This window comes from Necator americanus, chromosome X (genome assembly GCF_031761385.1).
Source record: "Necator americanus strain Aroian chromosome X, whole genome shotgun sequence".
NCBI lineage: Eukaryota > Metazoa > Nematoda > Chromadorea > Rhabditida > Ancylostomatidae > Necator > Necator americanus.
Window position 1 is genome coordinate 28,684,414 of NC_087376.1, and position 17,861 is coordinate 28,702,274.

A 17,861-nucleotide genomic window follows, 5' to 3' on the forward strand; every position below is an offset into this window, starting at 1 on the left:
CTAATGGCCTAATCCTTCTTATTCTACAATCTCTTTTTTTTTACTTCTCTGCATATCTATTCCAAATCCTTGAGGAGCATCGACCATGACTATTCGTTTGATCAAGTGCCTAATCCGTCTTTTTCTATCTACTATCAAATAACTTTTTATCTCCATTATTTCGGTCCTACTACGACGATTTTGGATAATTTTGAATAATGTATTCTTGTTTTCTGTATAACTTTACGAACAATATTTTAACGAGGGACTATATGATCACAAACAAATGAATTGAAGTCTTGAAGAAATGATAGTACAAATTCTTGTTCAAATCATCACTTAAAAAGCGACGTTCTGGAATAGTTCACAAAAATTCGGGGAGATTTAAGAGGCAATACGACATTAACAGTTAATACAATAAGGAAATATAGCACTGATTCCTGGATAGATTTAAGTAAACGAATAGACTTTCGCCAACGCATCGAATGAAAACATTGAAATCAAAAAGAAAGCATTCTCTCAGTGTTAATTCTCTCGCTAAAAACAAAAAAAAATCCTTGTGACAATAGTTCTACATTTATCGGATTGTGTATATGGTGTAGTAGATGAAAAACCGACCAGTTCAGAATTTCTATCGGAGTTCTACGGAAAATAAAATATCTAATAATACTTGTATTGCCAACAAGTAGAAAATACGATAGCAAATAATTAAAAACGTGTCACATGCGCAAATCCAGAGGCATAGATGATGCAGATAAAACTGTATGGAGACAATAAGGGAAGATCTATGAATAGACAGAGGAAAATGTCCCATCCTGGTGCTGGTGACGTAATCCTTCGCAAGCCCACCTCGACCAATATACCTCTCGTACGTAATCGTGGGTCATACAACCCCTGCTGTTTTCTATTCTATTAGCGTCCAGATGTGTTGTTTTTTTTTGGCGATATTGACTTAATAAACAGTTTCATTCTGCCAGTAATCGCGATAATATCATGTCAGGTGTGTGCAGGAAAAAAAATAGGCCAGGACCAGTGGTGATAAGTGAGATGAGATGAGCTAAGTGCTACCATCAATTGTATGGTCAAACACTGAACAGACATGGAATCCGGTCGTCCGATATCAGTCAATAGGCAATTTGCGGCATTAAAGCATCAAATAAAATCGCTGCCGGCGTCAAACATTCAGCCGGACCCGACACAGGAAGATTTACTGAGCGTACGGATTGTGAAATGAAGAAGCGCAACAGCGGAACGACATACGACATTGCACATAAACTCGGTCTCACAACATACGCAAAGGACATTGTAATGCGCTAAAGAAGAAACGTCGTAATCGCATGTCGTCACAGAACTATGAAATGTGAGCCGGACTTTGTGCGGATGTGAACCAAGAAGAGAACGTTTATGTTTCTTCTATGGTCATAAAGTGCGAACGATTCGTTGCAAAATGTCATCACAACCCATTCGGATTATTCCAGCAAAGTTGTGGTGGTGTCGTTGCTCGAATCAAAACAGGACCTACAGTTGGAGTCGGGCGGCGGTTACATCCCAGGCTTGTACGTCAGTAAAAAGGATTAAATTTGCCAGAACGCATTTCTTGCTAAAAATTACACTAACTGCTAAACACAATATAGATTTGGCAGCGAAACGTAACGTGAAAATCTCATAGGTTCTCGAGTTCATAACTAATACACTTTCCTAATTAACCTTGGAAACAACACTTCTTCTCAGAGAAGCTCTCCTGCTACAGAATTCCCGTTGTACAGCAAGCATTTCTGAAGTATTATCAAAAAATGAAACCTGAGAGCGTTGTTACACTTATTAAGACTTCCGACAACTTCCTGAACTAGTCCAGAAGAAATGAAGCGTATAAAAATTCTCATACTTTCAAAAAAGTGATCAAACACCAAATGTGCAGTGGAGAAAAGCTGATCTTAGAGTTTGAAAAAGTCTGAAAAACAGGGATATGTTCAGAAGAACTGATAAACAATGGCAACAACTGATTTTCAGCACTTCTAAACGATTCAAATCACGGATGGATTTCATCCATATTGCTTAATATAGGTACTAAAGGTTTAAGAATAATTATTTGAGCAAACCAACAATGCTAAGAAGAAAAAATCGGTCAAAATGCAGAAGAAAAACTCATAAATCTGCAATTAAGGGCACTGAGCGTCCAGTGAGATCAATATGGGTCAAGTACAGCACGATAATTCCTGAGGGAAAAAATCACAGCGCACGAGAATGAACCTATATTTTTGAATAACGGTTCTACTTTTACAAAGTGTAGAGTACCATACAGTAACTAGTAGTAGAAAAGTTGCATAGCTAAAAATCCTTTTTGTTAATTACAATGAAAAATGTAGTCGTCTGTAAACAAGACAGCCAACGAGCCACCAACGAAGAAATCAAGGGAGAAAAATGCGCAGAACATCGACAAATATGCGTAAGGCTCTCTTTACTGTATAAGTGATCTAGAGCCAATCGAAGTATTCGAGTCGAATGCCACGAATTTCTAGCAATGGGAGCAATGTATAACCCTAGTAGTTCAAAGTTAGCATCCTAGGAAGTCACAGTCTTAAGTGCAACACTTGAAAAACGGACCGAAACAAGCAATCGGATGTAAGAAACGCAAACTTCTGACAATTACAGCATGTATTTAACGGCGAAATACTTGAAAAGTAAGAAAAAGGTCATAATGAGCCTTAAAACAGAAAAAAACAGACGGACACGACGGCAATGTTAAATGGAGATCACTACCAAAAAACGATTTCGGCTCTCAGTTACATGCGATTTCTGTAAAAAAGGCTGCGTAACCGTTGTGGAATGGGCGGAACCGAACGAGGAAAATGAAGTCCACATCGCGAGTAGCAGCTAGGAAATGTTCAGAAAACGTTTCAGACGACTAAACGAGGAACGATTGAGGACGGGAGAAGCGATGCGGCAAAAAGACAGACAGTAGCATGCATGAGTGACCGTGACTTGATCGATAGGCAATGACCGCGTCCTATACCGCACACATTGCCGCCACCAATATTGTAGGGGCCATCGGGACCACTTACTCACACTCGTTCGGCCTAAGATGTTCGTCTTGGCACACGGCCAACCACGTCCAAGCTCTCTAGGCCAAACTCTGATACGCCTGTATCTCGCGTGCCTCATCTCTATGCACCCTACCTCATTCGGTTGAGGTGTCGCACAGGTGGCACTCGACAAGATCGAATGACTTCAGCCTATTCTACCGCATATTCTGATGAGGTTTGTCTGGTGGTCATCGACGCATGAGCTCAACGTAAACAATCAAATATTGTGAGCCTACAATTCTTACTTGGCGCGTGGGACTCCTCCACATTGCTCGGAAGCACTCCAATTATTCAAAATATTACTGATATTCATGTTACCAAAATTAATGGTGTCAATTCCCTTTACACCTCAGAGGACGAATAGCAAGCAGTCAAACATTCGTTCTGATTTTTGAGTTTAGGCGTTTCGGGAATTCAAGAAGAGGATTTAAAAGAGGCTCGAGGACGATCGGAGTTTTTTCGTCTGTGGAAGCAACGAATTCAAATAAGAGGATGGAAGTGTGGAATATTCCCTTATACCGAAAACTGAAAAGTAATACACTTACGCCAATAAATTTCATTCTATTGTGCTTGGAGAAGGTGAAACAAGATCATTCATAAATGTGTAAAAAGTTATTGAACGAAATTTAGTACAAGTAGCTTCGCAAAACTTTTCAAGTAATTTTCGGATGATTAAATAGACAACAAACATTTGTTTGCCTTAAATAATATGAAACCAATCAAATAGATTATTTCGTGAATTCATTTGAAGGATTTGTAGGAAGTGATCACATTTGTAGGGCAAGAAATTGAGGGACAAACTAGAGAGAATCGGAGAATCAGAAAATTCCCTCATTTTCGGCCGACAACAACAGTAATATAGAGTAATACAGCTGTTGTTAGTTTAATTTTAACCCGATTTTGGGACTATGGAAGACTTCAACAGACGCCCAAGAAAAATTTCAACTTATGGAGGCTCTAATCCTATGGTTTATTAAGTTTATTAGAAATGTTTATCGTTGAAACAGTTCGAATTTATTCAATTTTCAGTTCCAAACAATCATTTTAAACAATCAATTCGTGCAGGGAACAAATTTTTAATCGCTTATCCAGATGTTCTTCATGGTAATTGATGGATTTCTCTTTGGTACTTTGTGTTTACATAAAGTTCTTAGAAAATTTAGGCGCGAACATTTGAGATGTTATCGCATTGCTGTGCAGGTGCAGAACTTGCCCATATTTCCGGTTTTTTTTTGCTCAAGTTGGAGATATTTATACGATTTCTGTTACCCACGGATTCATGGAACAATTTTTCAAAACGGTTCTGTACTTTACCCTTCGTAGATACAAATATGGTTGTCAGTAATGGTGCTATTCAGGAATTCTAGGGGAAAATCTTTAGAGAAAAGCACACCTTTTCCAGAAAGGAGGGTATTGAACTTTTTAACACGTAAACATTCCCGCAAAGATACTGCACTTTTTAATATATCCTTAGTAGTGGCAGAAATGACTGAATCTCCCAAAGCAATGAATTCATTAATTATCGCTGCGTTACAAAAAAAAATTAAAAATTAAAGCACGAAGAATGAAGCAGAGAAGGAAGGGGGAATGGTAACCTGCCGTCTAGTTACTGAGGTACAACAAAAGGCTTGCAGATATGAAGGTAATTATGCGGCCAAGTGCGGTACTAACAATACCATTACCAGTTATCATTAGCAACAGGTGGGAACAGATTGGGGATTGGCATACGAGCGCTAAAATCTGGATGATAGACGAGACCAGAGGCAACCAGACAACGTTCAGGTCAGAGTGTAATTACCGAAAGGATCCCAGCTACCTGGCTTATAGTATGGCCTTGCCACGCAAATTAGTCACCGATCCCTCAGAATGATAAGAGGGTGAATGAGGCGTGAAATGCAAAAATTGCGAAGGAACGAAACATGGTATTACAACGTTTAGTAGCGTTTAATTTAGCTTCACTATTATATTTCCAAACTCAATAAATCCTAAGAAAAGCTCTAAAAGCACTAACAGACATTGGAATGGAAATCCTAAGGAGGTCTAATTATAATAAGATAATATAATTATCCATAAAGTTCACGGAGGACCGTAACCGCTGGAGAAGAGATCAATTTGGACGAGTTTTTTCGCATTTTAAGCTATCAAAAAGTGCTAGAACTCATTTGAACCAATATTTCAATCCTAAATCCTAGAATGAGATTCATAGTAGCGTTCAAATGTTTGGAATTACCATAATAAAAGGTGTCGTCTCAAGACGTGAGATTAATTTTGGGGATTTTGATGATCTTGACGTATCACTTGAAATTTCCTGAGAAGTCTGACGGTAGACGAGACAGTCAGAAATCCAAGGATAATCCAGATGTAGTCTCATACATTTCAACTGAATCTCAGCTCGATGAAATTTAAAACAATAGTCTTTTCATGTTACGGAGTTAGTTATGATTATAACAGTTGTGACGCAACAGTCCTAAACCTTACCTTTGAGTAGAAATCGTATTTCCTTAATCGTTATAGGATTACGATGTGCGTTCTTCTTTGCGTACTCTAACGCTGTGAGACCAGCTGCGTTTGTGAGTGTTACATTTATTCCTGCCTAAATCACATATGATTTTTGCAATAGAGAACATTGAAAACATTTTTCACTTCTTCAACACTGCCTTCAATCTTCATTGTTATTGTCAGCCAGTCTTCTGTGTGCACGTTTTATGTACGAAAAAAATGGGAACAAACTGTGCAACCGTGACTACATATCGTTGTTGAACGTGACGATACTTATGTGAACAACATTTGATTGAACGAATTCGGGGACGGAGCATGAAAAAAACGTGTAAAGTGTTCTTGCAGAACTTATACTGCTACTTTGATTTCGATATCTCACAGTCTTTTTTACTTTGACGAAAGAAAAAGGTTTCATTTTATTGTTTGTTTATTTATTCTGCACTGATAAACTATAGTGATGCAAATGCTAAGCTGCTATAGAGTCTATAAATTATAGGAATTACTGCAGAGCACAGAAAAATAGCAACAAAATGACCAGACGGTCATTGTACTTACTTTGTGCACACAGTAATAAAATAAATAAATAATAAATATGTGAAAGTTACTTGGATGTAAGATTAGTGCTATTTTCCTCAGAATATTTAGAGTATTTAGAGTACAGAAAGAGTTATACATTTTTATGTTAATTTCCTATTTTTCTTTAGTTTTGTATTTAATTTCTATTTCTATTCTTTTTATCCTATTTCTCGTAAGTGCTTCAGGAATAAATTGATTGCAGTAGAAGTTACAACTAAGGTTTTTTTAAACGTTGTGTGGAATCAAAAATCTCACAAATTTTCACGCAATAATGCATTAAATTAGGAGCTTATTAGCTCTGAAATCATTTTCCAGATACTTAAGGTAGAGGAAGATTCCCTTCGTTCATCTATTTGGAAGAACAACTGGTCCTGTTTGGAATGAGTACTAGGTGCTAACTACAAAAATGTGACTTAAAAAAATATTTATTTCGAGAAGTTTCACCGCGCACACATACATTTTGAGATTATTGAACCTGTCGTAGAATTCGCAACAGTTATAATGAACATTAAAAAATCGAATTTGAATGAAGATTAAATCCTCGATCCATAAAATGTCACCTACAAAAGTTAGCAAGGATAAAAAGTTCATAAGTAAGTAAGCATGAACCATTGGCTGAGACAGAAATTCTTGAGTCTGTCGGAGGAAAAAAAGGTTTTTCTTCGCTTCATGCATGTATTTTTTTTTTCTTTTAAAGCAGTATGGTACGTATGGTGAGAGAAAAACGACAAATATGTGAAACCCTAAAATTCATGGGATTTTCAGTAGGTTTCTATGATGCGTTAATAGGGTTTCACCTTTCTAATAGAGCAGATGGTTTCGGAAGATTACTAATTCCTAACGATAACTCTACGAATATAATCTTACTCCTGTAAATCAAGGACTCACATGCAGCAGGAATCGAACTACTTGCGCTCGACCATTACCGGCCGCTTCATGAAGTGCGCTACCGAGTGCGGTAGTTCGATTCACGTCCCAACCATGTTCCAGTAATCGACATACAATCTAAAATTTCTTGCCTTTAAACAAGTTGTAGTTTTTCTCATTGCTTCAACCATAATTCTCTTTTTTTTCAAAATGTTTAATACAGTTAGAACGAGCAGCTACAAACCAAGACATACACAAGAAAAAAAAACTAAATTTTAACCCATGAAATCCATATTTTTTCGTCTGGATACTGCAAATAATGAGCTTCTGGTTGTTAATGGATTTTAGAAAAACACTTATCCTCACGTGAGTATGACCGTTTCTGGCGGCCAAATGTAACGCTGACGCCTTGTGAGCTTCGCCAGCATGTTGAAGCAGTGACAGATCCTCGACTGATTTTAGCATGTAGTCTACCATCTGAAATATTGTTTATATGAAATTATCAATAAAGAAATAATTCACAAATTATAAGAGTGAATTTTAGTCGAGAAGATCCCTTATGGTTGCTGGTTGCCAGGATAGTAGTAAATGTGAATTCATGGATATAAATATGCAAAAGGGAAAAAAAATAAAGAAGCCATTCGTCGATGATTGGCCACTTGATTTCCCAACCGTTGGATAATTACAGTTCACTTTGTAAGGAAAATCCATGCAGAAACCGGCTCTGCTTTGTATTTACTTTTTCCTGTTCATTCAGCAACATGACACTTACCCTTTCTTTACCAAATTCACAGGCCAAATCGAATGGTGTCTTTCCTAACTTGTCCATACAAAAAGCATCCGCACGATGTATCATCAGTAGTTCGAACTGTAAACAAATGTCACATATAGAAGCATATTTAAAAATGATGTTTGTCATATTTTGCTAAAAGTTACTGGATCTATGCATTATGTTATTAATTCTTAAATGAATAGAGAATAGTTCATTTTATCGTTCTATTTCATTTCTATTGTTTTTTACTTATTTAATTGTTCCGTTGCTTTAGACTTTCCCATTTTATTTTGTTCATCCCGTTCTTGTTGCAACCCCCTATGTCCTCCTATGTTCACCTTCTATGACCCTCTTCACAAGTTTCGCTTCATTTTATAATATTTACCCAACAAAAATGTGCGATCGTCGACAGTTCTTTGAGCGAATCCAGAAAAAACAAATATAAATAAATGCAGATCTTTTGGGTGCAGTGTTCCTGCAAGTTTTTCAACAGGTACGTTGTTAAATTCTTAATTAAAATCCTTATTCTAGTAAATTTTTGAAGGAATAGTGGCGGAGACATAGCGAAAATGTTGACTTTTTAGCATGAACATGTTTGTTCTAAAATACAAACATAAATAGACCATATACATTACGAATACAACAATAAAACAAATATACTTGTAATAACTATTTTTGAGACTTGAGAATCTATAACAATTTTCGCTTCGACTTCTATATCACTGAACAAATTACCGTAACAAAAAATATGAAGGAAAAGACATTTTCATTTCAAAAATTCGCTAGAAGATGCTATCAGATATTTCAAAGTTTTAAAAAGGGATACAAGGGAATTTGGAACATCACACTCACAAAAGTCAAATCATCACAAAAGTTTCTTCCAAAAAACGAAAAATACATTAATTGCAACCTGAAAGTATAGGACATATTTCTCACGCTCTGGACTATTCGAAGTGTTTTCGGAGCGTATTAAGCACACACAATATTCATAGAAACCCCCCTCAATGTTCAGAAAACCTTCGGTGGAAAGATCTCAAATCGTGAGTGACAACTGCATCGTCTTTTTAGAGTTTTTGCAAGGAACTGTCACTACATTTTGCATTCATTTCCTGTTCGTTTTGTAAACTGGAGAACAGGATGGATCAATTTAACGACCGCTTCTGATTCGAAATGTTTCTCTAATAAAACCATTCGAAAAACAAACCCTGGATTTCTTCTCTTAAAACCATCACTATCTAGTTATGTCCACTAACTGAAAAAGAGCTTACGAACAAGTGAAGCGACTTTTTATAAAATTGCAGCGGATTAATATTGGCACATATGGATATAGTTGGCAGAAGAGTATTAGACATTTTGGAGTCAATTTGGAGGTTCGGAAGAGAAATTCGTATAAATTTTGAAGAGAAGAAATATTTTTTTATCAAATATGGCTATTAATTAGCTTAATTGACCAGATGAAAATGCAAAATGAAAATTAAAGAATGTGAAGCTGACCATGAAGATTATCCTGGGAAAAACAGTAATAGTAGCAAATTTTCCGTACAACAAAGTTTTTCACTTAAAACATTTAGTTTAGTGGAGTATATGTAACAGAAAGTGCTTAGAAATTGCTAACTGAAGCTCTCCTCTACTAATCCAGATTTTAAACTCATCGCTAGAAAAAGGAAAACGAAGGAAGGTAAAGGAGCAATCTTTATTCTTACGATTTTTTTTGGTGAGGAAAAAAAAACTGGAGCAAAACAATAACCTTACCGCATCTGTTTTTCCTTCTCTACATGCTAAATGGCATGCAGACGTTCCTTGAAAATCCACACAATCCACATTAGCTCCTCCAGCTATAAGAACCTCAATGATCTCGATAGAATTTTGTTCCATAGAGTAATGTAGTGCGGTTCTGCCTGAAATAGAAATACATTAAATTGGTAATAAAATAAAATTCTCGGCAATGATTATATCTGAAATTTAAAAAAGGAGAACCGTTTTCGATCCTTTAGTAGTCACCGTATGCAAATATCAAACCACTTGTCATGTTTGAAAAGCGGTTTTCCATCGTTCTCCCTATTGTGAGAACTTTTAAAAGTTGACATAACCTTGTAGGTTTCGCGATCTCGATTCTACTAAGAAATTATGGTGCAATTTTCTCCCCTTATTAAGGAAAATTCCTTACCGTGGCCATCTTCCTCGTCAACCCATACGGACCTGTTGTCAAGTAGACTTTTTGCCATGACGGCATTGCCCATTTGCACTGCTCGATGAAGAGCTGTGCCACTGAAAAACTCATTTACAAATGCTATTCTTAAAGGGTATAAGGTCTCAGATACACTGTATAATCAGCACTCACTTCTCGTTCTCGTCCACATTCGTTCGTTTTTGGATCGTTAACAGATCTGAAAAATCACGAATATCATTGCTATGAATCCATGACGAAAAGGATCAGTTCTCGGTAGATTTCTATTGAGAAATCTCGCATATTTGAGTTAGTTCAACTTCTGCAACATTATCTTATAACTTGTATGGATCATTACCTTACTTATGACTTCTGAATACCGCAAATAATAGATTTCACGGTACACATCTGTGTTGGGCTCTTACTTCCTTTATCTTGTTTAGTACAATATTACTTAAACGCTATAATGAGTTTTTTCTTTGTAATTCCGTTGTGTTTGTTCAACCGTAAATATTTTGAGGTAGTAAGTGTGCGTTAGAAGTGCTCCGACGCTAACGTATTGACTTATCGGCAAGTCAGAGGTAAAACGGCTCATGTAATCCCGATTTTCATTTATTTTCGCTTAATAGATTGCAAATTAGTAGAAAAAAAAACAGAACAGAGAAAACAATATGGAAATCATAGAAAAACCATTACGAAATACTTGACAACAACGATTTCAACTATTCTTCAGTTCATAAAACCTTAACTAATGTCCACAACCCTGACACATCCAAAAAGTAAAGTTGGACAGAAATCCTAGGCTGAAACATTATAAACTGGTTAATAACTAATAATCAGTAACGATGTTTTGTCAGAATGCCTCCCACATGAGTAGATTAATTATATATCAACACAAATTAAATGTTAACCGTTGTATTTTATAATTTGCAGATGCAGAGATAAAGATTATAGCATTTGTTTACAGTCGAATAAACTTTACTACAAAAAAGTGTAATGATAATGATGAAATATCTAAAACAATTATTTTCCAAACCTATCAAACGAATCAACACGTTTTTCTTTTGTTATCGAGAAAACTTTACGTTTTTAGATGTACGCGCACGTGAGAGAAAAGTCGTAAATATAATAGCATTCCGTTCCACTACATATTTATCTAGAGTTCCTTCCTCCTCCATAAATTTAATCTTCAGGGAAAAGAAAAACTGCAACATTGTTACTGTCAAAAGTTAGTTGAAGAGTAACAACAATTTTGCTCGTAACTAATTCTTTTTTTTTCTTGAGTTTTTTAGTCTAAAAAGTTGCAAAGTCGCTAATTTGAACGAATACTTTGGAGTAGAACAAAGATGACGATCTATCAAACTTACTTAACATATAAGACATGGAAGCAGATGGGACCTAGTTAATCAGATTCGCGATGATGGCGAGAAAGAGTGCAAAAACAGCTGACATTCCGTCAGGTCATATGTGATTGATGGAAACCGCTATACCGACAAATCGCTTCTTTTTTCTTTGCAGTCGGCTGTCTTTGAGTGCTGTTCGTCTTCTCCACCACGATAACTCCATATTTTTCTTATTTTTCGATCAACTATAGAAAAAGGATCTCCGCGAAGAAGCTATGGTCACGTCTCTCACTGTGAATAACTTGTCCTATTAAGCGCTTCAAAAAATAAGTGCTGGTTTGCTTTCTAACGGAAGTAGAAGAAGTTAGAGATGGTTCACTCGAAAGGCTAATAAACAAGAAGAGGTTGCGGCATGAGAAAAAGGGGAACAGTAGAAAAAAAAACAGACAGAAAGTTTGCGCATTATATTTTTCTTTCTCGATTTTTTCGTAAGGAAAGCTTGCAAGTTGTCAGTTTAAAAAAAGAATAGAAGAAGAAGAGGATTCTTCTAAGAATTTAAAGGAAGGCCAAAAAATCGATAGAAGAAAATAGCACTGATTTAGTATCCTGACCTGGGTTCGAAGTTCTAGATTTTCGAAATGGTCCCAGTTGCCATGCCAAAATCCAGCAAGAGAAATTTAATTTAAGAGAAAATTCTTTTAGATGTCAAAGTGTTAAAAAGGAGAAATGGATGAAAGATGCGCTTCGTAAAATATTCTTACCCGATTTGTTGCAGTAAACAGTTAATGGTAATCTTGAAAACAAAATCCTTCGTAAGAAGTGAACAAAGGAAAATAATTGCCTCTCTAGAATTTTTTGCTTCATCATAATTTATCAATGAAAATACTCCTCCACACACCTTTACAGTAAATTTTAGTTTAAATTTCTTGTACCTACAAAAGTTTGTTGAGGTTTGAACCATTCAACAGTATTCCGAGAACTTTTTGAAGGAAATCCATTCGACCTCATTGTTGCGCTCCCCAACAAAGATTTCTGAGAACTAAGTGCAGACGATTGCTTTGTATACATTTCCTGATATTATTGTATGGGAATGAAACAATTTTCCCACGATCCTTGAGAGTATATGTGGATTGAATCTCTCGTTGGTCGTAGAAATTCACATCCCAACGGTGAAATCACCACAAACTTCTTCGAAGTCGTTCTGGATCACTCGTAATTGCATTGCTCTAAGTGAATTTACAAAGAAAAAACCAACTATGTAACATTCCGACAGGAAAGAGATAGCGAGTCAAATTTAAAGGAAAGAAATTTATCCGAAAAGAAAAGTCACGAACCAGAAATGCTTGAAGAAAAGCGTCGCAGAATTTTTCTGCCCGACATATTATTGTTCAGTGGTTATCGTTCATCTGAAAACATATTATCCACAAATTACGTGGAAAAATGGGACTGTAAAACAAATTATGTACAGAATCGAATCGGTGCACATCTATTGACATTTGCATAGGAAATGTAAATGTTTTGCAAATTCACTCTCGAGTTACACAATGGGGAACCGGCCAGTGTGTGGAGTGACCGGTCGCCACAACGACACAGGTTCTTCAACGGGCTGTGGGCGAATCTCACCGCCTGTACAACCTGGACACCTCCAGAAGACCACTATTTAAAAAAGAGAGAAGTTCGGTAAAACAAACAGGGAAAGAAAACAGTAGACAGCGCAAATCCACAGCAGATGTGATAAATCTCAGGTGAGATGGGCAGTTTTCATTGTGTGGCTATGCACGCAGATCGAAACGCGGACAATGAGTTTCTGGAAGATCTTGTTGTAATGGGGAATCTTTTAAATGGCGTATGTTGCATGAAATCACGAAACATTTTCGGGCAGAATACGCAAACTAGAACGAAAGGATGGAATTGAAGCCGCCAATTTTCTTAAGCATTGTTTTTGTATGTTTAAGTGTGTCCCGGCAGCTTTTCTGGAGTACTCCAATCAAAGTACACTTAAAGCCGGATAGTCAGCATACGCAGGAATCTACAACAGCTATTGTTCAAAATAATAACGATCATTTAGTAACGATTAACCATAACAAAAATGACAACAAGATGAAAAAAGGAATGTAATCAATCGTCGCCTGAAAACAGGAAGAATGGAATGTCAGTTAAGGATGTAAGATCGTTCGCATTGAATGTGGATGTCATGTTGAATCATGTCAGTAACTGTAGGAAAACGTTGATTACTGATCGATTAACAGCTGGCCGGAGAGCAGAACGATTTTTTTTTTGGTTTTAATTCAAGGCTATTTAGTCGTTCGACGTTATACGAGATCTAGAAAAAAAAAACTCATGAGGACTGAGATGTGCGGTGCGTTCGGATGAGGACTTTGTGAAAGTGTTGCGGCAATTTTGGAGCTTTTCTCTATCGTCTTCTAGTTTTCGGACATTCATGCGGTATGCAAAAATATTTTTGTTCAGAATTTGAAATTTTAATGCCGATTTAACTTTTCTTGTTTTGTTTTCTGCTGTTTTAGTACAATATCGTTGTGTATAGTATTTTTATTATTATAAATATTATTAATCAATTCTGTTCAAAATTTACGGTCCGAAATTTCAAGTTGTTGAGAGAAATGTGTTCGCGAGGGTAGATTCATAATAAAGACCAACAGAATTACATAATCTATTCTATGCTGGAAGAAGCTACGACTATTTTTTTCTGAAGATATTCAATGAATTCGGAAAGTTTTACAATGATGAATTAATAGAAGAAAACATGAAACTAGTTCATAACAAAGGAATGCTTGTGGAGTTGTAGAGGCTAGAACTCTTCACAGAAGTGGCTTCCTGTTCATGAAGTTTCCCAAAAAGTTTTCCTATGAAGAGCTATCAGACTGGACTTTGTTCGGATAAATAGATGTAATGCGCAAGTATAACAGGGCGGATTTGATCCTCTAAACGCGGAGGTGAAGGTGCAGATCTGTCTGTATGTTTACGCGTTGTACGGGACGGTATTGTGCGCGTCAAGGCAAACGGCACTTCCTTGCACCTTTTCAACGAACCACGTCGCGACACAACAGAAACAATAGGAAATGTAACGCATTGAGGACCATTCACTTTACCTCCTGAACCGTCATTCCAGATGAAAGGAAAATTGTGTGAACAAAACAAATATACATATATACACATATTAATGGATATGAAAAGATTCACATCAAATAATCTTTGTTTACATTGTTTAGTGAGGAAAATCACGTAAGAACACGTTCGAATGTGAATGACACATGGATTTTGAGGTTGTACACGGATACGATCTGGTTTTGGGCCTTATGTCAACTCGTGGCGCAGATCGTAACGAATGCGGCGCACTTTGATATCAGACGGGGGAGATGCTGAGCGTTGAGAGCTTCGGTACCAACCCGACCCAACCGAGCAAACATGAGGGCTTGTAGGGAATCGGATTAGTGATAGTGACACTTTCGTAAGGATTGTTGTTGTCGTTGAATTCCACAATAACAAACAGAAAATCACACTACACATACGTGGTTGGTATTCTAGAACATTCCAGTACCTTCTAATACAACACTAGAAAAACAGCGATTATTCTAAGCGTACTGGTTTTGATATCATTAAGATAAGAAACGAAGGCTTACTGTACAAATTACTTGTAATCTCACCAAAACGCTTTAAACTGCGTATGTATGTATGTACAAACGAGCGGAAAACAGTTAAACAGAGGCCATCGCTGTGGTTGTTAGCGCCGATTGTTTGTTGAGAGCAGCCGGATTACCAGGAATAGGATCATGCAACAATGTTGTACGTGCTAAGGTGGGCGGAGGTAAATGTTGGACTTTTTGTTGAACGCATAATTTTTATAAATATACGACTACAAGAGGAAAATGTGATAACATTTAAGAATCTCTGGAGGTTTACTGGATAAAATGTCATGCATTAACTAAAATAAAAAACTATGCATTAACTAAAATAAACTAAAATATCATAAGGCGGCTCTAAGCACCTGAATTTGCAAGACTTGTGCAGGATGCAGAAATAAATGCCACGATAGAAACTAGCACTTCCTTTTCCTTCATATGAAATCTGTAAGAGATCCGAAATTATGAGATTTTCCCTCTACATGCATCCCTTCTAACCTGATAACAAAAAAATGTAAGCCTACCATAAAGAAATTAAAAAAAAAAATAGAACTGTACTGATTGTCTAGGGAGGGAAGATTAATCAAGCGATGATTGCTGCCATAAAAACACACATCTAAGTGTTATTTCACGCAAAACGATTTAATGACGTTCTCATTATAGCTTGTCATATGGTAAGATAAATTCAGAAAAGGTCAAGGACTGTTATGACAATAACTATGTGATATTTTAGCCTAGAATCAGTGAAAAAAAATTGGAGAATTTAAAGAAGCAGTTTTTTCCGGGAGCCGGAAAGGTTGGAGGTCTATTTGATGCTTTAAAAAAGAGTAGAGATGTTTTTTCTTTCAATTATCTTTGCATGAAGCATTTTAGACAACTAAGCTTCATTTTTATATTATTATATATGCCATTATCATTGTTATTACTATATTATTATAATATTACTATTGTTATTACTCTATTATTATATACTGTCATGCATCAGTATATCACATATTTATTTTCGTAGGTCTCAATATTCTCTTAAAAGTTGTCTTACGTCCGAAAAACCCTACTGCAGAATTATTTGAATGAATTAGAACGGAATATTTAAGCTGTTTGCATGATTAGGAGCTTACGTAATAATCATAACCGCAATATCACGAGAATCCAGAGGTTATTACAGTGTCGTATGCACGGGGCGATCAAATATTTGTCAGCGTAATGATATACTATCCGACTATGATACGCTGTAAACCGTTGAAAACGTTCCAACATCACATAAGAAATTCGCCATCCCTGCTATATATCCAGATGCGCATGAAGACATCTGTAAAATCGAACAGATGTGATGAAGGTGGTTAGTCTAGGAAATGTTATGCCACCGATCATAATGTCATGTCGCATTGTACAAAACAAACAAATATTTTCATAGAATCTAGCAAGAGATCGAGAGAGAAAAATATAATTAGAGTCTGGATAGAAAATTTCCATGCAGAAAGCAGAGCAAGTTGAAGAGACATCGGATGCAATCTGAGAAACTCGTGTTGCAGAATCCCAGAAAAAAAATCGTCTGACCACCAATAATGATGTAAGATTTCGAAAAATGTGCGGATCTCGTGCTGTCACTCAAGGATGAGGTGCGGTCTGAAGAGCTCAAACAGCAAAAACGAGAAGCGCGCTCACTCGCGCACCAACACTCACAACACGTAATTTAACATGGGATCTGGAGTAGCCGTGAAAAGTGTACGGAAATCGAGGGGATGTAATAAGTTATAGTCTAGAAGATTCTACTTTCAGCAATCCAGAATAACAACAATATGTTATATTGATAGTTTTTAGGTGGGAGATTTTCGCCGGACATGCACGCACCTCCGTTACTTCATATTTAAACGAAAATGTTTACGTTACGTCATAACGAGATAGAAAAGTATTTGGCATTTAAGGAAGTTACGGAAAAAAGTATGCAAGTGCTCACAAATTCTGAGAAAGCGGAAACATGAGAATTTTTCTGTTCCTGCAATACATTTCTTAGGTTAAAATCAATGTAGTCACCTGACCGCAACACACCGTCAGGAAATTAATGTAACTTATTCGGGTTAACATGACAAATTGAGACCATATCCGAACTGAATTAAACATCCTGTTCCGTATTAAAAGGTTCACTTTTTATCATAATCATTTCAAAGACTTGGTCACTAATTCAACAAATTACATGGAAAAGTTTCCTTAAACAATAAAGGGTTTCATATTCCGTGGATTACATCGATCTCAAAGCATCCGATTTAGAAATAATGAGAAGAAAAATTGGGTAAAAACTCTTCGACTTTACTTGAACTATATGGAGAAAAAAGTTTTGAGGAACTAATATGTGACAAATTTTTCTCTAAAGAACACCAATTATCACTAATTTATTAGATAAGTCTGGGATCCATAAATTTGTGAGGAATTATGATGGGGAGAGGGTATGATATAGTTTGACAAATGTCTTACGCTTACCAAACCTTCGATATCCAGAGGAAATAAGATAATGAAGCAGCTCATGTTAAGAACATTAATGGATAATTTATTGGAGTATTGCCATATTTATTAAGTGCCTCATGTATATAAGTATTATAAGCATATGAGGGTGCTTACTCATTCTTTTGCAGCGATCGCAATTCTAAAAATGAGGAATTTCCATGTTTGATGCTTCCACAAATTTCTTCCCAGTTGTTTTTAGGCACAGTTGCTGAAGACCGAGTAAATAGCACGACCGTAAGAAACAGATCTACCGTTTGAAAAGTCTAGAGATATTTTTTTTGGAAAAATAATGCTTAATAAATTCACCAAGAAAGGAAGAAAGCGGAATTTGGTGTGAGTATGACAGAGAGTTCCCGTTTGGATTTTATCGTATCTAATTTGTACGAGTCCGATTCGATGAGCTAGACTTTTTTCCACGAATGCACTTTAATT

General features: G+C 36.4%; 1 protein-coding gene across 4 annotated transcripts in view; it reads right to left on the reverse strand.

Moving 5' to 3' along the window:
- Positions 1-12,666, reverse strand: part of RB195_025802 (uncharacterized protein) — a gene marked incomplete at both ends in the record, with an annotated part of 59,806 nt that extends 47,140 nt beyond the window's left edge. Inside the window, 8 exons of one of the 4 annotated variants that reach the window (XM_064214100.1) lie at positions 5,541-5,655; positions 7,026-7,142; positions 7,371-7,481; positions 7,777-7,872; positions 9,529-9,674; positions 9,944-10,044; positions 10,118-10,163; positions 11,311-11,317. In XM_064214100.1, the coding sequence (XP_064069979.1) occupies positions 5,541-5,655; positions 7,026-7,142; positions 7,371-7,481; positions 7,777-7,872; positions 9,529-9,674; positions 9,944-10,044; positions 10,118-10,163; positions 11,311-11,317 (739 nt within the window). Of the gene's footprint in view, positions 1-5,529; positions 5,656-7,025; positions 7,143-7,370; positions 7,482-7,776; positions 7,873-9,528; positions 9,675-9,943; positions 10,045-10,117; positions 10,164-11,310; positions 11,327-12,620 lie in introns of those variants that run through there. The other 3 variants (XM_064214099.1, XM_064214103.1, XM_064214102.1) reach the window with 3 other exon arrangements.
- Positions 12,667-17,861: the final 5,195 nt, after the last annotated feature.